Source organism: Erythrolamprus reginae, chromosome 2, assembly GCF_031021105.1.
Source record: "Erythrolamprus reginae isolate rEryReg1 chromosome 2, rEryReg1.hap1, whole genome shotgun sequence".
Lineage (NCBI taxonomy): Eukaryota > Metazoa > Chordata > Lepidosauria > Squamata > Dipsadidae > Erythrolamprus > Erythrolamprus reginae.
The window spans coordinates 201,292,203-201,318,138 of record NC_091951.1 but is presented as its reverse complement, the minus strand read 5'-3'; the positions used below and the strand labels follow the sequence as shown (position 1 = coordinate 201,318,138).

At 41.6% G+C, this 25,936-nt stretch overlaps 1 protein-coding gene across 3 annotated transcripts in view; it reads right to left on the bottom strand.

Annotated features, from left to right (window-relative positions):
* Positions 1-24,619, bottom strand: part of OTUD5 (OTU deubiquitinase 5) — a 69,660-nt gene extending 45,041 nt beyond the window's left edge. The window contains exons 1-2 of one of the 3 annotated variants that reach the window (XM_070741254.1): positions 23,887-24,619; positions 9,830-9,923 (exon numbers count right to left, since the gene is read on the bottom strand). In XM_070741254.1, the coding sequence (XP_070597355.1) occupies positions 9,830-9,923; positions 23,887-24,459 (667 nt within the window). In that variant the 5' untranslated portion in view covers positions 24,460-24,619. The remainder of the gene's footprint in view (positions 1-9,829; positions 9,924-23,886) is intronic. The other 2 variants (XM_070741253.1, XM_070741252.1) reach the window with 2 other exon arrangements.
* Positions 24,620-25,936: the final 1,317 nt, after the last annotated feature.

The window sequence follows — 25,936 nt, the reverse complement described above, 5'->3', positions numbered from 1 at the left end:
GTGCGGTGGAGTGCAGGTAGGCAGCTGCCAAGGGCAAGCATTAAAGAGTGTGGATGGGTGGGTGCCATAGGCAGGTACCACCGAGTGTGGGAGGGCCAGAGGTGCTACCCAGTATGGGCAAACAAATGCCATGAACAGGTGCTGTGGAGTGCAGGTGGGTACTGCGGGAACGTGCTAAAGAGTATGGACAGGTGGGCACTGCAGAGTGCAGGCAGATTTTGGATTTCTAGGTCGCCCTTTGCCAGCAGATGTGGATGCTGTAGAGTACAAGATCGACATTGCCACCTGAAGGCTCCTCAGGAGAAAAAGTGGCAACAGGAGACTTGCGATCCCCTGCCAGCTTTCCTATAGGATCTGCTTATAGGAAGCCAGCATGGAATAGTTGCAAATGGTGGTCACATGATTGCAGGACAATACAAATGTTGTCATGGCAAGCCAGTAGCCAAGTACCTGCATTGTAATCATGTAACTATGGGGATGCTTTGGTGGCTTGCAACTTTGAGAACCGGTCATAAATTCCCTTTTTCAGCACTGTTGTGACTTTGAATAGTTGCTGAAGGAGTAGTCGTAATCCAAAGACCACCTACATCATCTACATAATGATAATTAGAGAAAAAGAAATTCAATGAAATTGTTCTGCATTTAGAAAAAAAAATACTGGCCTCACAGAGAGTCCATCTAAATGATAAAAACAAAACAAAACTCGTAAATGCATCCATTTCCTATCAATTAAAGGAAGAAGTGAGGGTACTTTATTAAGGACACGTGAAAGTAATGCATCTTGCAAATCCATAAATGGGAGCCACATTCTCTTCTGCGAGAAGGGACTAATGGAAATAATTTCATTTTATATCATCACAAAATGAGAGCCTCTGAAAAATTAAGATGGGAAAAATCCAATATGGATCTGAGCCCATTCTTTTTAGTATAGTATATATTTAGGGGGGAAATCCCCATATACCACTCTCCTTCAGAAATGTTCTCAATTGCCTCTTTGTAAAAGGGAAATTTCCAGAAGTAATCTTTGGAATGCCTGAGAAGCAAGAGGACGATTTGAGGTGGGATTAGTCTGGCATTTGTTATGAAATCCATGCAAGATAACTGACTAGATCCAAAGATCATTCATTATAACTTGAAAGTAAAATAGGCAGTCTCCTAATAATCCATATGAGAAACGCCATGATCAAAATAAAGAACTGGGCATAGGCAGTACCAATATCTATCAAGAACCATGCAACAGAACAATATGCTCTTTCTATTTAAAAATAACGATAGCCTTTGTTTGAGATGCAAATGGCACCACAGAGAGTGGATGAAGGTAACAATCTTTGTATTGGACAAAACGTTTGAATCCTGCTATGATGCTGAGTAGCCTCAGTAGAGGGGTATGTGATTTGATGGTTGAATCTGAAAAGAATATGGAGTGGAAGGCCAATATGTAATGATCCACTTTGCTGTATTTATAAATTTATTTATTTGTAATGAATAGAATAGAATAGAATAGAATTTTATTGGCCAAATGTGATTGGGCACACAAGGAATTTGTCTTTGGTGCATATGCTCTCAGCGCACATAAGTTTGTCAAGAATCATAAGGGACACTTAATGATAGTCCGGCTGCAAATAAGCAATCCAATCATATTAGGAACCAATCAATATAAATTGTAAGGATACCAGCAACAAAGTTACAGTCATACAGCCATTTGTGGGAGGAGATGGGTGATGGGAACAATGAGAAGATTAATAGTAGTGCAGACAGTAAATAGTTTGACAGTGTTGAGGAGGATATGTAATTATCTAGCATATGTAATTACCGGTATCTGAAATCCAAGCCCTAAAGTGACTACAATGTAATTGCCCTCAAGGCAGCTGAAGAATATTGTTTCCTTTAAGCTGATAGTTCCAAAGGTGCTTTTTCAAGAGGCAACTGGACTTGTTTTGCTTCTCCCCCAAGAAGCTTCTTCAGCCCTGATCGGGATTGTGTTGTGGTTTGTTTTAGGTGGCAGGCCTCTTTGAAGGTTCTGACTCATTAAATAGGCAATTTCCTTAGCGCCAATGCTATAATTGTATGCTTGAAGAAATGAGGAAGTTGCCATATATTTCTGAGGATATAGAACAATGGTTAGAAGGATTGTGGCCACAGGAGCATTGATGTGCATCGTTTTTAAAAGAATCAGAGTGTCTCACAAACAATAACAAGACTGCATGACCTCCATTGAGGTAAGAGAGGTAACTTTCTTTGGTCTGAGACAAAGCCTGAAAAGATTAATAATAATAATAATAATAATAATAATAATAATAATAATAATAATAATTTATTAGATTTGTATGCTAGCCCTCCCCGCAGACTCAGGGTGGCTCACAACAATAATCAAATCTAATATTTAAAAGAAGAAGAAATATCTAAAGGCCCATTATATAAAACCATACAACATAAGCATACCATACATAAAACTATATAAGCCTGGGGGAAATGTCTCAACTCCTCCATGCCTGGAGATATAGGTGGGTCTTAAGCAATTTACGAAAGACAAGGGGGGTGGGGGCAGTTCTGATCTCTAGAGGGAGTTGATTCCAGAGGGCCGGGGCCGCCACAGAGAAGGCTCCTCCCCTGGGGCCCGCCAGACGACATTGTTTAGCTCCATAATGGCAAACCTATGGCATGCGTGCCAGAGGTGGCATGCGGAGCCCTTTCTGCTGGCCCACGCACTGTCATCTCAGGTCAGATCTTTGTGGTGTTTCTTTCGTGAGCTTCTGTTCCCCTGCAAACTACGAAACAGAATCTCACAAAAGAAAAAAGATCTTACCTCTTTTGAGCTGCCGGTGTCGGGGTGCTCCCATCAGCCAGCAGGTCTTTGGGTCTTTGCTGTGCATGCTAGCGCATGGTCTGAAATGCATGCATGCCAGCACATGTGCATTTCACCTTTCTGTTTGGGCATGCGCGCTTGAGCAGTTTGGGCACTCAGTACAGTATCTAAAAAGTTCCCCATCACTAGATTAGATCTTCAGGTTGGAGCCCTATACTGTGATAGAAAGATAAGAATGCACTGAGAAACTCTAAGAAGGGTTGAAAATGAGATGGGGAAAGAGGAAAGAAGACAAGAAAATAAAATAAATGTTGATAAAGCAGAAGGACAATCTTCTCCAGAACGAACATGTTCATACTCAATGATCAGAAACAAAGTGAAAGGGTTCAGGAGGTATTGTGCATACAGTCATACCGGGGATCCCACCAATTCCACAGCTCTGGAAGTCTCCAAATCAGGTTCTTGGCAGGCATACATCTATGTACATAAATCTCACAGGTAATATGAAAAAGCAACAATACACAGCAAGTAACTGCAGTTATCAGTTACTATTTTGTTTTCAAATTATGCTCATATAACTTATCTCAAAATTACACCACCCAGTCTGGAGAGAGATAACATTATGATTTCAAGGGTTACAGGAAAAAAACTTCACGTAGAATAGCAATATGCTGCTCCATAGTGTTTGCAGCAGGGATCTCTAACCTTGGTATCTTTAAGACTTGTGGACTTTAACTCCCAAAATTCTGTGAGTTGAAGTTCACAAGTCTTAAAGTTGCCAAGGTTGGGGACCCCTGATTTATAGCACTCTCTGAGCAGTTTATAGTGTCAACGTATTTCCCCCAGCAATATGGACCCTCCTTTTACCTGCTTTGGAAGGATGGAAGGCTGAGTCAATGTCGAGTCTGTCGAGTTTTCGGAGAGGGGCAGCATATAAATCCAATAAATTGAATTGAATTGAAATGATCGAATTCCAGGCTGTGGGCAGAGTTAACCCTCAATACTGCATTCTAACCACTGCGCCACCAGGGCAGAATTGACAGACTGACAGGCCAAAAGTGCCAAGTAAATGATAACAGGGCTAATGAAATTAAGCATCTAAGCAAGATGAAGAAGGTAAACAATAGATTCATACAAGAAAACAGTTTATGATATCTTAGGAAACAAAGTTGAGCTAGTAGAACCAAAAGTTTAATGGTTGAATAAAATTAGCTCAATTGCAGAAGGCATGCCAATTCTCCCAGAAACTCCATTATTTAAACAAAATAGGAGAACAGACGGCAAAAAGACAAGATGGAAATGATCTTAAGGTAATTAAAAGGAAAAAAACAGTAAGTTACTGTAGGGTACAGAAAGGAATGCTTGAAAAGGAGCACTTTAAACTGTAATATAGTCTAGTAGGCTTCTCAACATGCACTACATTTTGTATGATTTAATGCGCAAGTGTCTGAAAATGTAGCTCTTTGGGTCCCCTGATGGAGATTTATTGCTGCTCTGTGGTTTCCTGAAAGAAAAACCCTGTAGGATAAAACCACTTATGCGGAGGGGTTTAGAAAGGCAGGTAGACTTTCAGAAACAAAAAGAAGGACTTAAAAGCTATCTGTCAGCATTTCAAAAATAAAAAAGGGAAGTAAATGGAACGTCTATAAATTTTTCCATATGGAATGGGATATTATTGTTAGTGGACTTTCTACAGGAAGCACCCATTCAGCATTTAAAGCACAGCTGTTTTACAAGCTTTCCAAACCTCTCTGCCAAACTATAACGCTAGACTGTAACTGACATTTTAACATCTCAAGCCTGTAGCGATTAAAAAGCCCCATTTAAGTAATGATACAAGCTCTCTTTAGACTTCACAACAGCAAGGGAGAATCTGTGTCCACCAATGGTGCTAGCACGGTATTTATTATGTAGAGGGGTGGGTGGGTGTCAACTTTTGTAGGTTCTAACCAGGGTGGATTTGATTTAAATCAAGTCAATTTAAATCACAATTTAAATTATGGTTTAAAACACTAGTAAAAAAAGGCTCGATTTAAATTGACTTAGTTTAAACTTTAAATCATAATTTTTAAAGAGCAACCATCATCTCCCTCCCGCAGAAGCCCCTCCTGATCCACTACTGACTCACCAAGAGTTATAATATTGCAGAATATACAGCCTCATCCTACATAACTAAGTTCCATTTCATGCTTAATAAACTAAATAATTGATGTCTCTTAAATAGAAAACTCTCTTTAGATAGATTTTAACTCCAAAGGCTTTGTATTTTAAAAAATTGATTAAAAAAAAAAATCTGATTTAATTTTTTTAAAAAAATCTGTTTTTTTATTTTAAAAAACCACATCAATTTTTATCCACCCTGGTTCTAACTACTTAGAAGTATTATACAATTCCAGTCAGGCAAGAATAATAATGTTAACAGGCAGCTTGATTGTTGCAGCAGGTCTTCTTCATATATGGCCTCTGAGTTTTTTAGATTGCAACAAAAAGCGACTAGCTTACTTACCGGTATATGAATTGTCTTCCTCAAACTGCTGTATTCCAGTTATAATGTTATTGCAATTCTCAGCCAGCATGGGTTACAAAAGTTCTACAAACTGCAGTCACTCACAATACATTTGGGGAGCGTTCAGGAAGAGTCCTGAATTCAGGTTTACTGTAGTTTGTATACAATTTTTCAAAATTCAGCATGCTGTTGTTACAAGCAAGGATTGTTGGCCTTAAATCCTTGACAAATGAAGCATTCCTCCTCTGGCTGGATTAGTCAGCATTCCAAATTCAGACAACATATCAATGTATACATTTCCCACAATGAATACGTGAAAACAAAGAAAAACCAAACGATGGCAAACAGGTGACTGAAAGTAGCTTACTCTTTAACTCAGTGATGAATGCAGCCAATGAGTAAAAACGGCAACTAAATTGAATGTATTTACTGATGGAGGGATAGAGGCTAATTGCTAGTTAGTTTGTCTAGATTCATGACAATTGCATGATTATGTTGCAATTTGAATCCAGACCCATTATTGCATTGCTATATCCACTTAAATCTCAGATTTTTGGCTTTGTCGAAATGATGTTCCATCCAAATTTCACTACTTCATATATCACCTGCTGTATTAATGCATCATATTTAAAATTACCACTGATTATACTATATAAGAAAATGAGAATTATTTTATCCAACATTAAGTTATATGTGGGGCTGCACACAGACCAAACATTTTAAAGTAGAAATGAGGTTTTACTCAGAAAATTCAATGTGTGAGTAACAAAGTGGTCAGTAGTCTCATTACCACTAGCTAGCAGGAAATTTCTAGCATGTGTTTCTCGTAAAAGCAACCAGTTCACTAGGGTTTTTAAAGTAAATGTAGGTAGGCTGTGAAGAAATAGAAACAGAAAAGAGGGGTGTGCTTTCTCACTTAAAAGTAACACTGAATGGAAGTTTCAGATTTCTACAAAACAATTTAGTCACACACAAATTCCAAGAATGTAGTTTCAGGAACCATTTCACAATGTTGCAAACAACTGGTTAAAAACTGACTGGGTCTCCCATATGGGATGAGTTTCAATTATTTGAAGTTTGAGTACGAAGGCATGGTGTTTTGGCTAGTCAATCACTGAATACATTAACTTTTTGGTCCTTTTTAGCTTCTCTCACTCTCTCTAGAGATAGGATATACAGCTTGGTCCAAGAGCCAATTTAAAAGCGATGTAATTAAGCTACTTTTGAAAAACAAAATCTAACCTAGAGCCCAAGTATTACATTCTGTACAGACTGATACCTTTCTGAGCAAAGTATTTGAACAAATAGGCAAATGAACAGAAGCAGTCTTGAAAGATCTATGGGTAGCAACTATGGACTGCTGCTGAGTTCTGCCCTTGGTGTGCTTTTATTTCTATCCTCTGTTTGTCCCTGGACAGTTTTATTGTTACCCATGACTTTCAGCACTCCTGATACAAACACCCATCCCTACTTTTCTATCCTAGGTGATCTGCTTTCTATTTAATCCCATTTCCATAGCTAGCTGTGATACTGTTTGTCTGCTCAAGGTGATTATATTTAGGGTTGTCATTCTCTTTTTTCCCATCTGATTTTTTTTAAAACTAGAAATTGGAAGAAAACATCAATTTCCAGCAAAAATGTAGCAAACTTTGGTGACATTTCTGCTGTAAAAAGCCATAAATGCAGGCCGGTTGCTGAGTGCCCAAAATATGGTCACATGACTATGTAAAGTAGGTGCAGCCATTAGAACTTCAGAACTAGGTTTCGGTGATTTTTGGTTAATAACATCAAAAGGTTGCTACAGGACTTATGACATGACTAATAAGAACTACCAGTATCATATACAAATGTCCTGTCCCCCCACCCTGACACTCCATTTACCGGTCTTACAACATTATAAAAATAAAGTGAGCCCCCTTATTCATCCAGCAAAATGTTTTGTCAGACCTGGACACCTTTTGCCTGGAGAATTCTAGTCTTTTTTTTCTGGCTTTTTATTGAATCATCATCATATCCATCCAATACTCAGCTGCCGAAGGTAGTTACCAGTCTCATCATTCTCATCATTTTAATCCTATGCCTTTGCTAAGCCCTTTTTTGACTTATCCAGTCCCTAACCTTGCACAAAGTTCTGTTCCTCACTTTCAAAACTCTTGATTTTCTCTCAGCACTTCTTTTCCAACACTTATCCATCTCTACTATTCTCTTGTCCAAAGGTCTCCCAGTCCTGAAGTACCACTGATGTTACCACATGGCTGCCATTTGTTTAAGAAAAGGGGTTCAGGACCTCCTCAAATCTCATTATTTTGGGAAGGGTTTGGATCATTTCCTAGAGCTAGCTAATATAGATAGCCCTCATTGAACAATCACTTGAACTCTGAACTACGTTCTAAGTTACAACAGCACTGAACAAGACTTACAACTAATCCTCATATCTGTGGCTGTCGTCTTTCCCCACCATCATGCAACCTTCACTTCCAGCTTCTGACAAGTAAAGTGCATGGGGAAACCAGCAGATGGTTGCAAATGGTGATCATGTGACTTGACACCTAATGACCCAATCTGGATTCACTAAATGATAGCAACTAGAACTTACTGCAACTGCTGTCGTAAGTCAGTAAAGTTATGTGATTTTACGTTTTTATAACTACATCACTCAGTGACAGAGTGATGCAGTACTGATGCAGTACTATTAAGCAAAAGCTACCTGTACTTTATTCTAAGCAAAAGTCCATGGAACTGAAAATCAACACAGTCTTTTCAATCTTATTCTTACTCTTTTCCTCTAAGCTCTTCTTTTTTGTTTGCCTATGGAATTTACAACAATTATTTGGAAAAGAATACTATCACACATACATGTAGGATTCCACAACAGTCCACAAATGAATAAATAAAACTCTGCCAATGGAAACAGAGTTAGAGATGAGATTTTATTTCCAGCCAAAGCGCAAACTTTTTCTGCAGGAAATATTTACTTACTTTACTTATTAGATTTCTATGGTGGCTTTCTCGACAGACTCAGGACAGCTTACAGCAGGAACAAATACAAAGTACAAAGCGTGTAGAAATCTAATATTTAAAAAATTATAAAAACCCCATTTTCATAGAAAACTATCATCCAGATTTCAATCATCCACATTGATATACTCAAAGCCATGTATCGCCAGTAGGTACAAACGGAGTTATCTCATAATCATACTTTCTTCCTTCTGACCTCTATATCCCCTTTTCCTCCCAGCAAACTTTGCTTCACTATTCAACATTTGGCCTTAAGAAAGTATCCATTCAGAACTGCCATTGTCTTACCTGCTGTGAGAGTCCAAGCAATGGGTTAAATCTCGGCAAGTGATTGGGAACTAAGTTGATTACCATAATTGAAACATGCCCTCCGTGGACCACTGGAGAAGCCCACCAGTTTCAAAACGAAGAAGATCAAGGAGGACGTGTAAGTAAGTTCAATCCAGTCCTGGGCCGTAACAGCTCAGGCGGGTTTGGATTCTTACACAGCGCATAGAGAAGACTGTTCAGGTAAGTCAACGGCAGTTCTCCTATGTGCTGCTGTGAGAGTCCAAGCAATGGGATATACCCAAGTCTGAGAATCATGGGCGGGAGAAGGTTGGATGTACTAAATCAATACAAATATCAAGATAATGGACCAACTGACATTTATTTGCTCCTTAAACCTGTGAAATGGCCAGAAAAAAAATTATTTCCAGTTTGCAATCCCATAGGTTACCCACCAGTGAGTAGAAGTGGTGTCTTTAAGCAACAACTCTGCTTTGCCTATATTCCTATTTCCTCACTTATAAGGCAGGAGGAGGCATTCCCAATTGAAGAGGGTTCTCCGTTTTGAGGGAAAGAAAAGATCTAGTGGTAAAGAGGCTTTCCATTCCTGGCATATACATGGCAACAGATTCTTCCACAAATATCAATCAGATAACCAACAACAGGTATAGAATTCCAGAACAGTTTTTAGCTAATAAAATAATCAAGTATATGTGGATTGTTTTTCTTCAGCAAAAGTTAAAAGCTACTAACATTTCCTGCTCAGAAAAAAATACTGGAAGTCTGATTCCATCCCATCCCAATATTAGATCTTTGGCTCAGGTTAAAAGGTTACTTTCAACTCAATCTGAGTACCAAATTAAGTAAATTGCATTAGGGACCAAATGAAAAGGAATCGATGAGGTTAAAAGTGAAAAGGGGGCAGCAACAGAGTAGACAAAAAAGATCAAAACTATTGCCTTACTTCCAATGTGCCAGCAATTGGATCCTATTTTTAATAGGGTATTTGGACATTTGAATTTTTGAAAACCCAGCTGCAATATAAGTTGTTGTTGAATGTTAAATGTAAGTCATCCTTTTAATGATGAAATCTATTGTAACTAACACAATGTAAATATTTGACCTGAGGCTATATGTGATTTTAAAAACAGAGGGAGGAGATTCATTTCAGCTTGAGTGCTGCCTGCTGTCCAACCTCTCTAAGGTAGATCCCATCAGCAGGCAGGACTTACCCACAGCCCGGAACAAGCAGGCCCCATCTTCCTTCATCTGTTTTATGATGAACCCTTTCTTCTCTCTCAGCGCCTTCTCGAACCTGTGTTCCTGCTGGTGACAGGAGGGGCAGATGTCAGCAAGTTAGACAGCATCCCCATCCCACAAATCAGGGAGGGCAACATAACCAACTTTCTCTCCTGTTCTACCCATGATTACTTAATAGTACTTAAAAAAAAGAGGGGCCAGGCTGGAAAAGAAAGATTACCCACACGCAATAAGCCACTCTGTTGCTCACCCCAAGCAGCAATCATTACAACCCTGGCTTAATGCTTCCTTCTCCCCCTCCCCATTTAATTCCAAATGGTGCTGTAACCAACAACAGAATTATACATGATGGGCACAAATTGAAACATGCACAACTTTATTCATATATCGGTTTTATACTTTGCCTTTTTATTTATTTATTTTTTTGCCTTTTTAACTTGTAAATATGTAAGGCAGCTAACAGTTTTTTTTAAATTGAAACAGTATAAAACATAAATTAACAGTAACATTTGCATTGCATCCAATTAATTAAAAACCTGATTGGAAATGTCTTCAGGGACTTTCTTTAAAAAAAAAAATCCAAGAGATTTAGGGGCCAAACACAATTCCTAAAGAAGTGCTCCTTTTTCTGGGAGCAATAATAGAGGAAAAGGCTCTTGTCCTATGTGTGCCAGGGGGATGGATTGTTGACAGCATGGGATTCTTCCTAGGAATCTGGACAGATTGTCAGGTTTGCAACAGTGGAAATACAGTAATCCCTTTATTGATCCTAAGCCATTTAAGGCTTGACAGGCCAGCCCCAACTTCTTAGACTGAACCCAGGAAGCACAATTCCCATATTCAAAAGTCAGATTAAAGCTCTTCACCTTTCCTGCTTGCGAGAGGTAATGAAGCAGGAAGATAGCAGCTAAGGAAGTTGTACAGGACAAGGCACCTCTCCAGAGACTTCATGATTACAAGTTCATTTTGGTACAACTCCCATATTTTTTGCAAATACCCAGAGCTTTAAGAACAGCACTTAAATCATGCCTGTATTTGTATTTTTTGCATTCTCCCATCCCTATATCCCGCTCTGCAACCTGTAGGAAGATTAGCAATTTGCTTTTTTCAAAAGGAAAAAATAAAACAAAAGCATTCTTCACATTCTAATTAAATGATCCTTTGTTCTCTCCTAAACAAACACATTCAGTTATTTTTGAAGTAAATTCCACAATTTCATATGGCATCATTGCTTTAAGCATACAGGTAAGTTGCAATTAGTGTGAGTTTGAACAGCGCAATACTTGATTTACAGTAGTCCCTCGCTATACCGCGCTTCACCTACTGCGGCTTCACTTCATCGCGGGTTTCTGAGGAAGTTGATCGGCAGATTTAAACAGCCCGCCGAACTCGATCGGCAGGTTTTTAAAAATAAATAAATAAATAAATATAAAATTGTAAATACTGTATTTAAATACTGTATCTAAAATAAATACTGTGTGGGAAGGGTTTATAAACACTTAAAACAATGAAAACTTACCAAACAATTACAATATAAATACTTAAATAGGTACTATCAGTCGATAAATTCCCCATCGCGGATTTCACCTATCGCGGCCAGGTCTGGAACGTAACACCAGCGATAGGTGAGGGACTACTGTAATGCAAATTATGGAGTGATAGCAACTTGTGTTTAATGCACCTGCAGAATACAGGAGATGGCATATGTACTTTATTTATTAATTAGATTTGTATGCCGCCCTTCTCCGAGGACTCAGGGCGGCTAACAGCATATAATATAACAATACAGTACAATGGCAAATCTAATTAAATTTAAAATTACAATCTGAAAATCCAATCTTTCAAAACAATCATACCAGTTCAATCAGACAACATATCTCTCATTTTATTGGCCAGGGGGCTGAGACCTAATTGCCCCAAGCCTGGTGACATAGGTGAGTCTTAAGACAAGGAGGTTGGGGGCAGTGTGAATCTCCAGGGGGAGCTGATTCCAGTGGGCTGGGCCCCCCACAGAGAAGGCTCTTCCCCTAGGCCCCGCCAAGCGACATTGTCTGGCTGATGGGACCTGGAGAAGGCCAACTCTTTGGGACCTAATCGGTCGTTGGGACTCATACGGCAGAAGGCGATCCTGCAAGTAATCTGGCCTGATGCCATGTAGGGCTTTATAGGTCATTACCAACACATGTTTACCTTTGCGTATAGGTTTAACCTCTTTTACAGTGTTTAATTAATATGTAAATATTTGTGGTTCATGCTGGTGCCAATTATCCTATTTTTCATAGAAATATCACTTTGAATACTGTAAATTTGAATGATGCAACCATTTTATTTTATTTGGTTGGATTTCTATGCCGCCATTCTCTGCAGACCCATTTTGTGGGATTCATTAATTGTACTAATTGAGATGTACAGTAGTCCCTCGCTATATCGCGCTTCACCTGCCGCGGCTTCACTTCATCGCGGGTTTTGAAGTCAGCTTCATTTGAATGATTTTACCACACAAACAAGCACTAGAATCCCCCAGTGGGACTCCCAAATGATGAGCGGGGTGGGGACTGAGCTCCGGCGGAGGCCCGTCCCCTCGTTCAATCCCCCTCGCCAGTGCCGAAAGGAAAAAAAAGAAAGGAACGCGACGCGGCGGCGATTTCCAGACTGGGCTCGAGGGCGGAAGAGGAAGTGCTCGAGGGCGGAAGAGAGAGAGAGAGAAAAAAAGAAACAGCCGGGGCAGCTCACCAGGGACTTTACAGCCGGGGCAAGGCAAAAAACACAACATTTGGCCGAACTGCTGCAAAGAACAGAGTAAGTAGTAGTGGGGGGAAAAGGTTAGCCGGCCGTTGCTCGCCTCCAGGCATCCGGAGCTGGTGGGAAGGAGGATAAATTCCCCATCGCGGATTTCACCTATCGCGGCAAGGTCTGGAACATAACTCCCGCGATAGATATCTATATTGAATGGGTAGTTTGTTCAAGAAGTGATCACTTAATGACCCCACTGCATACTGTCTTCCAGTAATCTATTAAAAACTGTAGTCATTAAAAGTTGACCCCAACTTGATGGTACACAAGTAATTTGGGGGGGAAATTAATAGCAATTCAGAAGAATGCTACTCCAAATTCTTTGAGACTTTTGTCTTTGGCTCAAAGAGTTCCACTGCCATCTACTGGCAACAGCAAGAGCTAAATTTTTAAATCATCAGGATTTTTTTAAATCCCCTTTGTTAGCAGTTCTACCTTTTCATCATTCTCTATCAGCTCCAGTAGTATTTAATTTGAACAGATTAGGGAAACAGAATATTTGCAGAGTCAGGGCACTGGATTAGGGACATAAGGAGGACTAGGTGATAGTTCCTCTGGAAACCTCTATTGGTGTTTATTTTCCTTTTAATTCTGGCTTTATAATCTTGTAAACAGTCATGAAATGATTTTCCCGAAGACTAAAAAACAATCTCTACTCCAACATAAATTGGGGGGGGGGGGGGGGTTTGCTACAAGAATTACAAGAACATAAAGTAGACTTCTAATTAATGAATCCTGGTTTTTAAAAAGCAACACTGACTGCTCAAAACAATATCTTAAAAGCTTCATACCTGAAGCTAGATTGAAAACAAAATCTTCCAAATTCATATTTGTTTTGTTACTAGAAGTTTAGGTCTACTCCAATTGTGTACCTTTGGAGACAAAGATCAACAATGAACAAAAAGGAATACTGTATACCCTGGTTGGTGGGGACGGGACTATGGATGCTTCAAGTGCTATGTTTTGGTGCAAAACTTCCTTCTTTGACTACTTTTCAAACTGGGATTCTCACCATCAATTAATACTTAGCAAAGAGAAAACAGAGCTGGCTTCTCCATCTACCATAGTGTTCTCCAGATGTTTATGACTCTATGGCTTTCCTGCCAATTAAGCAGGCTTTATCACTGAAGAGGAAAAAATGAGGGGGGGGAGAAACAAATTTTATTGTTCTTTAAAATTATCCTGTGAAGATTCTTTAGACTTCTACGCATGAAGATCTCTATTGAATTCTACTACAGGTAGTCATCCACTTACCACAGTACATTCAGTGTGGCAGTTCAAAGTTAAGATGGCACTGACTTATAGGACCATTTTCAGATCTATGACCATTGCAGCAGCCCATGATCATGTGATTTACATTCGGAGCCTTGACATACTTATGACGGCTACAGTGTCCCAGGGTCAGGTGATCCCCCTTTGTGACCTTCTGCCAAGCAAAGTCAATGGGGAAGCCAGATTCATTTAACAACAGCGTTACTAATTTAACAAATGCAGTGATTCCCGTAAAAAAATGGGGAAAGAAAAGTCGTAAAATGGGATAAAACTCACAACAAATTTCTCATTTGACAACATAAATTTTGGGTTCAGTTTTGGTGGCTGTAACTTGAGGACCACCCATATTAGCAGGTAACAACATAATGTGACCATTTAGATATAACAGGCTTTAAAAGAAGGTACTGTATACTTTTCACTGGGTAAGGCAGGAACACTATGATGCTTATTCCGATTACCATATTTTTTGAGTATAAGAAGCACCTTTTTCCCTCCTAAAAGAGGGTAGAAATGTCAGTGCGTCTTATACACTGAAAACAATCATTTTTGCTGTCCCAAAGCCCTGCCCCTGCACCCCATTTTTGCAAAAAATGGGCCCGTTTTTCACAAAAGTGGGGTGGGCAGAGGGTCTGGAAAGCCTGCAGAGAGCTCCTGGGGACTGGGGGGAAGGCAAAACTGCCCCCATTTGTGTGAAAAAATGAAGGAAAAACAGCCGATTTTTCACAAAAATTGGGACATTTTTGCCAGCACCCAGGAGCTCCCGGCAGGCTTCCCAGACCCTTTGCCCACCTCATTTTTGGGCAAAAACAAGCAGAAAACAGCCCATTTTTAACAAAAAAAAGAGGGTGTGTTTTTGCCTTCTAATTACTCCATCTAGCATAACTGGAAGTTAAAGTCTACTAGTGTTAAAGCTGCGAAGTTTGAAGACTCCTGGGTTAGAGGTTAAGGATAATAATAATAATAATAATAATAATTTATTAGATTTGTATGCCACTCCTCTCCAAAGACCCGAGGAAGAATTCTGGGAGTTGAAGTCCACAAGTCTTGAGGTTTGTAAAAAGTGTACATGGTTGTAAAAAGTATTCTGCTACACTGGTATTTTAATAAATAATATATTACTAAAACATTTGGTTCAGAATACTTTTCCCCTTGTTTTCCACCTCTAAAATCTAGGTGCGTCTTATACTCCGAAAAATGCCGTAGTTCGTTAGAAACATTTCTAAGCAGTCTAGCACATTAAAATGCTGAGAGGAGAAATATAAAAAGAAAATTCCACTGTAATTATTGTTAAGAAATGGGTACACACTGTAGCCTGATTATATCACATACATGATGACTCTAATTTCCAAACTTCTCAACAATAGGTAGAAGAGCTAGGGAGTTATGGTTATTGTGATCCAGAGACCCAGAAGGTTGACCCAGGCTATGGAAACTTCCAAGACAGGTCAACAACACATCCAGACTTGATACTCCACAAAATTCACCATTCTGCAGACTCGCTATTCCCTATAGATCAGTGTTTTTCAACCGGGGTTACGCGAAACACAAGGGTTCCGCGAGGGCCAGCCAGGAGTTCCGCGACTTAATGAGGGGGGGAAAAAACCGACCAGAAGCAGCAGCTGTCGCTGCCACCTCCACCTTGCTCTGCTTTTGCCTCCTCCTCCTCCCAGAACACTTATTTGGGGACTGTGTCAAAGTCGCAGCCCCGCCCACTCATTATGGACGCCAGCGGCCTAACACCCCTCCCCTGCGTGCAGCATCCTGGGAAGTGTAGTTCTAAGGAAGCTTTCAGAAGTGCACCAAGAAGCCCTCGGCCGCCTTTTCGCCGTGATTCAGCTTTGGCTTCTGACCGCTGTTTGCTGCAGTGGCAGCAGCTCTGCCTTCGACAGCATTGCTTCTGATCTTTCCCCCAACTAACCTCAGATTGTGCCCATGCTGATATGTCTGCCCAAATCCCAGTGACTCTGGGTGGTTTAAAACATTTTAAAAAATACAACATAAAATACAGGAAATAACTGGGCAGACTAGATGGACCATGAGGTCTTTTTCTGCCCTCAATCTTCTATATTTCCACACAAAATCATGTCTTAAGGGCCTTTTGGAAAAACAACAAGGTGAGGGGGAATTGTATTCCTGGGGTGGTGATGTTCCATAAAGGGGCCACCACTGAGAAGGCCCTTTTTCAGGGATGCATAGAAACAGAAGATTGATGGCAGAAAAAACCTCACCTACAAACATTTTTAGATCGAAAAAAATTGGGGGCTTGCCTTTAAACAGTACCGGTACACGGTACAAGTTCCGCCAGAAATCTGATGACACCAAAGGGTTCCCCTGAAGAAAAAAGGATCAGAAACACTGCTATAGATCAATAAAAAAGACATGGAATATTCTGCTTCTCATGTAGCAACTCGCTATATTTCTGCGCTAAGCACAAAAAAGAAAACTCCATTATCCTTCACTTTGCTGCCCACTTAACATCTGCAAGAAATTCCTTTTTATATATAACTAGGAGATAGTGCCAAAATAGATAAGGTTATGTAACTCCTCTTTGGGATATGTAAAAAGAAAGATAAACCTTTGGTGCTTTGAAGTGAACAGGCACGAAGAGAAAGAAGACTTTTCTTTATATAGTTTGTGACTTTGCAGGGAATATTTCTTTATTTCAAATTTCATCACACAGGGTACAGTTGTATTCTCCATCCTAACGCAACACGAACAAGTCATCACTAGTTTACAGGATGAGGAAACAGTCATTCTCAGTCTCTCAACTATGCAACGGTAACAGTCTTGTTCATCTTCTTTCAGTTCAATACAAAAGCCACATAGGTATCACGTCAATTGTTTAAAAATCATTTATTTTTCCACCCTCATTGTCTTTTATCTACCAATTCACTTCCAAACTGAGGTTAGGAAACAAATATATAAATATATTGAGGGATGAAATTAGAGTTAGTAAGTGCATTGGGGGGGGGGGTGTTTAGCACAAAGGAAACCAGCTGAAATCATGAGTACAGCCAATCTGGTTATATACATCAAAATTGCAAGTGATCTTCAATCATTCATAAGAAATGTGTAAGACTCCTATCAAAAATCATGCTGAAAAATTGCACACACACAGTATAATCTGCCTAGCCATTTTGCAAAATATGAAAATGAACATCTTCCTTTCCTTATATCTTTAACTCGGAGAAGGACAAGGCCCAGTTTTCATTTATTCCAAATTATAACCATGCAAAATCTTAGCAACACTTAAATGTTTCAATGACATGTTGCATGCCAAATGTTCTTGGAATAAGATGCAATCCTTGCTCGAGTCCTAATTTATCTGTGATTATGATGAAGCATTACATAGTTTTTTATAGGTAGCCCTAAACTTATGCCCATTTTGCTTAATGGCAGTTCAAATTAACAATAGCCTCTGAAGAAAATTATTTATGATCTAAATTCAAGTTTACAACTTTCACCTTACCCACCCCCAAGTCACATGATCACAATCTGGCCATTTCACAACTAGCTCACATTTATAACTGGTTGTAATGTCCTACAGTGATGTAAGCATGATTTGTAACATTTTTTGTTCAATTTTCAGCAAAGCACACCTTTCATTAAGCTGGATTCACACTTATAATCACAGTAACTTGATTTATGACCATGGTAAAAGTGGTTATAACATCAAGTCTGATCATATGATCGCAAGGATTTGCAATCACAATGACTTACAACAACTGTGGTCTTATATTGAGAATTATCTGTATCTAAATAGTACAAACTCCTTTTCTGTGCAAATCTTAATTCTTAAATGGAACCATGCACATATGGAATCCATCTTCATTTAGTCAGAGCCCACTGAGCTACTTAGTAGCACATGTTGCAGTGTTGACCTAAGCAAAAATTAGAGAGACCCACTTTGGTGCAGTGGTTAAACATCAAGGTAAAAACCAGACCATTAGTTCTAGTCCTGCCTTAGGCACAAAATCAGATGGGTGATTTTTTGCCTGTCACTCTCTCTTAGCCCCAGGAATGAGGCAATGGCAAACCATTTCTGAAATCTTGCCAAGAAAACTGCAGAGGTTTTCCAAGCAGTCACCAGAATCAATACTGATTTCAAGACACACGCCCTCGGCCAAATAAAATGAAAAGCAAAAACTACATTCAGTTTACTCCATATGGGCCCCTCTAACTGTATTCTCACATAATCCTTGACCGATATATTGAATGAAGGTGATGGGAGTAACAATCCAACAAACGTAGATGCTTAGGTAGTGTTGTGGTTGGCTCTGGCCCAGCTTCTGCCCCAGGGAATGTGGAGGTGGATGCAGGGGAAACTTCAACATGTCACAGGCCTGTGTCATTGCCGACAGAGTCAGTTCAGAGTTTAGTTTCCTCGGACGAAGAAGAAGTGGGAGTGACTCGGCAGAGGGGGCTTGGCACACAGCCCAGGCAGTCAATCTCCCTTATCTTCCATTGATTCGGATGAAGACGTTTTAGATCCACGCAAGCGCAGAATTATGCGTAGAAGAGACCAAGTAAGGACATATTACAGGAGTGGATACTCTCTGTAAAACTATAGAAAGATGAAGGCAAAAATTCATCTACATTTCTCTTCAGACTTGCTAATTCATTTTTGATGAACAAGCAAGCAGATATACAGAGATCAGCATATACAATTAAGGGTCATATCTACTATAAAAAGTATTCAACAATAGTAGGACACTTCAGAGTAAATAACTTGTATTATGTAGGTCTTCGTTCATGAGCTCCATAATAACTGTTGCTTTATTAACATAATTTCTGGTCCTATGTTAAAATACTAGGGTAACATTCTAGCTGGCTTACAACTTGGATCTCTTATTCCTAGGGAAGTTGCTGGACTAATCCCCCCCTCCAACTGCAGAGTCTAGTTATTAAATAGTACTGTATACAGTGGTACCTCTACTTAAGAACGTCTCTACTAACAAACTTTTCTAGATAAGAACCGGTTGTTCAAGATTTTTTTGCCTCTTCTCAAGAACCATTTTCCACTTACAAACCTGAGCCTCCAAAACTGTAACTGGAAAAGGCAGGGAGAAGCCTCTGTGGGCCCTCTCTAGGAATCTCCTGAGAAGATACAGGGCCAGAAAAGGCGGAGAGAAGCCTCCGTGGGGCCTCTCTAGGAATCTCCTGGGAGGAAATAGAGCCGGAAAAGGCAGGGAGAAGCCTCTGTGGGGCCTCTCTAAGAATCTCCTGGAAGGAAACAGGGCCTCCACCCTCCCTGAGGTTTCCCCAATCGCACACATTATTTGCTTTTATATTGATTCCTATGGGAAAAATTGCTTCTTACAAACTTTTCTACTTAAGAACCTGGTCACAGAACAAATTAAGTTCATAAGTAGAGGTACCACTGTAATTGCCAAATGTTAATGTTCCACTTTAGTGGAACAGGTATGATGTTACAACTTTCTAAACCTCTGAAACAACCTCATAGTCACAAGCATTTTTTTCACCAAAAGAGGAAGACCCAAATAGTGGATGACAACAAGTAACATAGACAAATATGAATTCTAACAAAATATAGCCCCCCTCCTTTTTTTAGAAGGGCAAACTGCCTAGCCTAACCCTAAAACACATTGCTCGCATGCCCCAGACTGTATTACTCCTCATAATTATTGTTGACAGTCATGTGCATTTTAACAGAATATAGTACACCAATTAGGATCTGGCACATTAGTACCACAGACTTACAAACAGGGTATCAAGCTGGCCTGTCTCAAAACTTAATTGAATTGCACTGCAATTCAGAAGCCTTTAAGTGAACTAAGAGCTTTTTGATTTGATGGTTTGTGATTATAGACAAATTAACTTGCCCCAAACTTTTAGATACATCAATATAAACATTTAATGGGCTTTTTCAGTTCACAATGCTTGGCGATTTTCCAAAGCAACTTGCTTTGTTGTCTAATTGTTGCATTTAATAGGTTTTCCCTCAAATGCTGGACACAAACTCACAGTGCTACAGTTTAAAACAGCTGCTTTGCCTTCTTTTTCTATGTTGAGGGAATTTGGCTTTTTAATGTATTTAAATTGCTGCATCTGCCAGAACCTTAAGTTAAATTCCAAGCCAAGTGCTCTGCTTCAACCATTTGACATCCAGATTTTGTATCCATTCTAAAGAAGGCTAGGTTGATAGTGCAGAATATTCCAGCTATTTTTTGCACATTATCATCACTTATCTCTTTAGCTGAAATAGCTTTGAATGGTTTAATTTTACTAAAACAATGCCTATAATCCAATACAATATGGAGTCATCCTACAGCAGATTTAAAGGCAAGGAAAGCACAATATTTTAAAGCTAAAAACATGAATAAATTTGCTCTATAGCCACTCAGGTAATGCCTAACTCAAATTAGCTTCCGACTTGTATGTTAGAACGAAGAGAACTCACTTGTATTTCAGAATTTCAACAGTTTTCTAGTTTCTTCAAGCCAAGGTTTTGAATGACAAATACAATACTTCTTCCACATGTTCCATAAAACCTATCTTATAGCAACTGAACTAAGAAGGATCAAACATACTGTCATACTGTCAAGAAATGACAGTATACTATAAAGAAAGTTAAAACTTAAGCATGCTGAAATGTTATGTAAGAAACATCTTGAGTGGAGTACAAATGAGGAGATGCTGCCTAGGAAATGATCAGATAAGAGAGGGCATAGCAGATAGCTGCAAAAGGAGTAGAGAAATAGGCTTAGAAGGGACCCTCCCTAACCTCTTCTCAGACTGCAAAGGAGACAGCAGGAGATTTATATTTTCAGACCTGCAAGATTCTGTTAATGTAACCTTACAATAAAGCAGAATTAGCTCAACTCATGTGTCTGGTTTACCTGGGAAGTCTGACACATGCTTAACAATGGCCCTATTGAGAACACCATAGGGCCATGATGGCGAAGCTGTGACTCACGGAGCCAGAGCTGAGGGCACGTGAGTCGCTGCCCTGTCAGGGCACTGGTCAGCTGATTTTCAGCCTTGGAGAAGGCCATTTTTGCCCTCCCCAGTCTTCAAGAGGCTTCCCTGAATCCCCCAGAGTGCACAAAACGGCCCAACAGGCAAACCGGAAGTCTGTTTTTCCAAACTTCCTGTTTGCCCGTTGAGCCATATTTTGCACTCTGAAACCTGAGGGTGAAAAAAGGGCCCAACCTGGGCATGTATGCATGTGTTGACTAACACACACACACTCCCATTTTTAGCCCGCAAGAAGAAAAAGGTTCACCATCTCTGTCATAGGGGCAATTGATGGATCAAAAAGAAGTCTGTTTATTCCTAAAACGGAAGGGCTCAAAGCTTACTAATCACACATTACCTTTTAAATTCAATTAAATATTTCCACTTGAAAAAACTCCCATTGTCCAATTTTGAAAAACGGCTTATTTAAAAACAAACGTTCTGGGTTTCATAGTGAAACATTCGTGAAACCTAATCAATATTATATAGCCACACATACAGTAGATGCATATAAATGCTGGAACCTAACTTCTGAATAGTATGCTTGTTGGACTTGTAACCGCCAATTATTAGTATTTCTTCCATAATACTTTTCCTCAGTCTCTCCAATGCACAATAGGCAAACTCTTTCTTGTACAGATATCCCACACATTGTTAGGCAATTGCCAAATATATAACTATAATCATAATCAGTAATAATCAAGCATGGAGATCTATATCTGCAACTCCTCCAAATTGGCAGAAAAAAAAATATTTTCACTGACTTCTACCACTATACTTTCTCAACCTAAAACAAACCAGCTTTTTTTCTGATTATGATGGAGCTCTTGTGCCTTTTTTGCCCACACCTAATGTTAAAAAAAAATTTTTTTAACCCTCGGCAGGTATAATCAATTGATGTGCTATCCTGATTGTGATTACATACGAAATAAAAGTTAACCATCAATCAATTAGCCTAACCAACTTGGTAGAGAAAAAAGTGAAACTACCAAAATAAGTGAATTGAATCTACTGCATGAAAGTTCAGGCAAAAAAAGTATTTTGGCAGGCAAAACAGGAACCAGAGATACAATATCATTATTGCTGCTATGTAAAAACAAACTGGAATCTGTGGAAGACAGTTTTCTCCTCATATGGAGACTGAATGTTTACCTTTTATTCCCAAACAAAACATAGCACTCCAGTGAACTGCCTTCCACTTCTTCTTCACATATTTGAACCCAGAGGATCTTTTTATCCTCTCATCAGTATCCTCATTCTCCTTTGCCCCACATTTATTTATTTAATATTTATTTATTGGATTTGTATGCTGCCCCTCTCAGTGGACTCGGGGCGGCTCACAACATATCAACATTAAAACAGTGTACAAAATACAATTGGATCCAATTGTTAATTGGATCCAATAGTTAATTTAAGACATTATAAAAAGCTAAATATCAAAAGTCATTTATTCAAATACAAACCAAGCATACTAAGCATTTAGTGGCTAGAGGCTGGGGTCTAATGGCCCCAAGTCTGGCGGCATAAATAAGTTTTCAAATTCTTACAAAAGGCAAGGAGGGTTGGGGCAGTATGAATCTCCATGAGGAGCTGATTCCAGAGGGCTAGGGCCCCCACAGAGAAGGCTCTTCCCCTAGGCCCTGCCAAGCGACATTGTCTAGTTGACGGGGACCTGGAGAAGGCCGACTCTGTGGGACCTAACCAGATGCTGGGAATCATGCAGCAGAAGGCCGTTCCATAGGGGTGTGCTGCTGCCTGGATGGGGGGTGGGGGAGACGGCAGTGGGGTAGTGAAAATGGAGCTCCACCCCAGAGCACCCAATTTGCACAGAAAGATGTTAAAAGAAAATGCAGGGCATCCTGCATAAGCCACGCCCCACAGTGTGGTAGTAAAATTTTTGGCAGCCCTTCACTGCCTGTAGGTAATCTGGTATTAGTATAACTTCATATTCCACAATCACCAAAATCATGGTCACTATCAGCTAAGCAAATTTAGCAGAAGAGGTTCACTTTCCTATCCACATCCTCAATTACTGTATAGTATACAATAATACCTTACTACAATAGCCCCCCCTCCGGATATACCTTCGGGACGGTCTTCTGCCGCATAGCTCCCAGCGACCAATTAGAGCCCACAGGATTGGTCTTCTCTGTCCGCTAAGCAGTGTTGGCTGGTGGGACCGGGGGGGGGACTTCTCTATGGTGGCACCAGCTCTCTGGAACCAATTATCTCCCAAGATCTGTACTTCTCCCACCCTACTGGCCCTTCCGGAAAGCCTTAAAGATCTGGCTCTACCAGCAGGCCTGGGGCTGTTGATCATATGATACATCTCCAGATCACAAGAAGATTGTATGATTTTATTGTTTTTTAAATTGTTTTTCTATTGTCTTTTTAGATGCTGTGTGCCGCCCAGAGTCCTTCAGGAGTTGGGCAGCATATAAATTAAATAAATACAGAAATAAATCCCCTTTGGAACTAACAACTCTTTCTTAAATAAAAATGGCAAATGCCTACTACACCCAAAGATATGGACAAGATTATTTCTTCCTGATGCAATCCTGACAATTTATAAGCAATTTTTTTTGTTAATACACCAATGCACTCAATTTGCACACATTATTTGCCAGGGGGAGCCAACTAAAAAAATTAAAGCTGGCACAACTCCACCCCACCCCCCAATAGAAAAGAAGGCATAGTAACCAGTTCATACACAGTCGCAGATGGGTCAGGAAAGTCGCACCCATGGGTTAAACTTATTGAGAATATGGTGGGGGGGGGCCGAAGGGGGGGAACAATTTGGTAGGGCAGCGGGTTTGCTTTTCAGCCAGTTCTCGGCTGACCATTTCTAATGTATTTTTTTTTGGGGGGGGGGGGTGTTAAATAACCCATTATTGTCTTAGCAACTCTTCCTTTGGTTACCACATCGGACGCCCGTCCAGAGGCCTCCTCCCTTCCCGATCTCCGGGTCCTTTCGCTAGAGGGGTACCTGTTCTACGGTGGCCGGGTCCATGCTCTCGATGCGGGCCGCCGCCGTCTCGTACTCGTCTTCGCTGTTGTAGCCGGCGCCGACCTCATCCTGCTCGGGACTGTTGCCTCCCCCTCCTCCTCCCCCAGGCCCCGCCGCCCCGCCGCCGGGCCCCCCCTGCCGCCGCCGTTTGCTGTGGCCGGGCCCGGAGCAGCAGCCGCCGCCTACTCCGCCCCGCGCTTCGGCCGCACCGGGGTCGAGTAGGCCGAGGCCGGGCCCGTCGCCCCCGGCTCCAACGCCGGGATTGGGCGGCGGAGGGGACCCGGCGGCGGGGGGCAGCCCCCAGCGCGGCGGCGGGGGAGGCGGCGAAGCTCGGGGACGGGCCCCGCCGCGCCCGGAATGCGGATCCCCCGGGCCGACGCCTCCTCCGACGCCGCGCGGGTGGGTATCGGAGCCGGGGCAGCCTCGGGCATCAGGGCCGCCGACGCCGCCTGGCCCTCCTGGGCCGCCGGGGCCTCCTCCTCGCGAGCCGGGCTGGTCTCTATCCCCGTCTCCGGCAGCCGGGCAGGCCTTCTTCTTGGGCAGGATCGTCATGGCCAAAGCAGGGAGGGAAGGGGGAGGAGGACCGAGGGAGGAGAGACCCCTGCGCAGGAGCCTCGCGCAAGGAGGACCCGCGTGTCGAGGAAGCAGCGGCGGCGGCCAGACCAAGACCGCCGCGCACCGAGGGCCGACCGCCGCCGGGTGCCCGGATGAGGAGGGCTAAGCCACGGGCAGGTTACCCGGATGCGGAGGGCTCGGGGATGGGTGGGTGGGTGGGGGAAAGAGAGAGAGGGAAGCAAGGGCGACGTGGGGGGGGGGGGGCGAGGAGTCGAAAGGGACGACAGAGAGAGAAGGTGGGAGGAAGTGCCCGGATGACAGGCTCGAGCACAGCGTATGGCCGTCCCACGGCGGCTCGGCTCGGCTCAACAGGGGAGGCGGAAGGAAGCGCAGCATTCAATGCCCGGAAGGCGGCCCGAAAGGCAAGCGGCCGTCCTGAGTTTGGCTGAAAAAGGGGCCTCCCCCCCCACTACAGCTTCCGGGCCCCTTGCGTTCTCCTGACAGCGGCGTCTACTACGGCCCATCTATGGGCCCGGCCTAGTGTCAACATCAACACAGCCGGCCTCTGACCCCGGCGAGCTCGACTTCCGTTTCCACGCCCCTTAGCGACAGCTGAGGCGGTCCCCGGGCAGGCCTTAGCAACCATCCCTTTCTTTTAATGGTTGAGCGGCGCCTGATTTAAAACATTCATGGGCCGGGAGGGACGGGAATGTTTCCCCTGAATAGTCAGCATCGCTGTCAGTTAATTTTGTTACTCTGCCTTTTTATTTCTTCTCCTCCTCCTCGCTCCACCGTTGACCGAATGTGGGGGGCGGGAGCTTTTCCATCACGCTTAGCGGCAGGCTTCGTTCCGATAGGGCTAAAAGAATATAATTACCGTTCCTTAATTCGTCAACAAATGCAAATCTCGTTTGTAATTGGCGGAAATGAGCAGGGGCTCATTTTTGATTGGCTGGGGGGCTCTCCCGGGTGTAAAAATTGATAGGTGGAGGCAAAAGTTCTTGCGGCTTTTTTTTGTTGCTGAAACTCTGCAATCTGATTGGCTACTGCGCGCTTCCGAGTTTCCTGATGCCTAAACCCTCCAGATCGAGGAAGTGTGTTCCGGTGCTTGAATATTCGTTTACTTGAACTCGGTGTTATCCCAATAGTTGAAACTACATTTCCCAGAATACTTATTCAAAGGCCGTGCTTTCTGGGTATACCGGGAATCGTAGTCCCAACGTTTCTTACTGTGTCTCCGAAGCATGTGAACCACAGCAACAAAGTCGAGGGTGAACTAAACAGATTGTTTTTTCTTGTATAAATTATTTTTAAAGAGAGGAAGTGAAATTGAAATCAGTTTTCACTTTATACACGCACTTTGAAAAATAGAAACAACAAAACAAAAAGTTTTTTTGTTGCTAGCTGCAAAGTCGTGTCCGACCCATCGGGACCCCATGGACAACATTCCTCCAAGCCTTCCTGTCCTCTACTA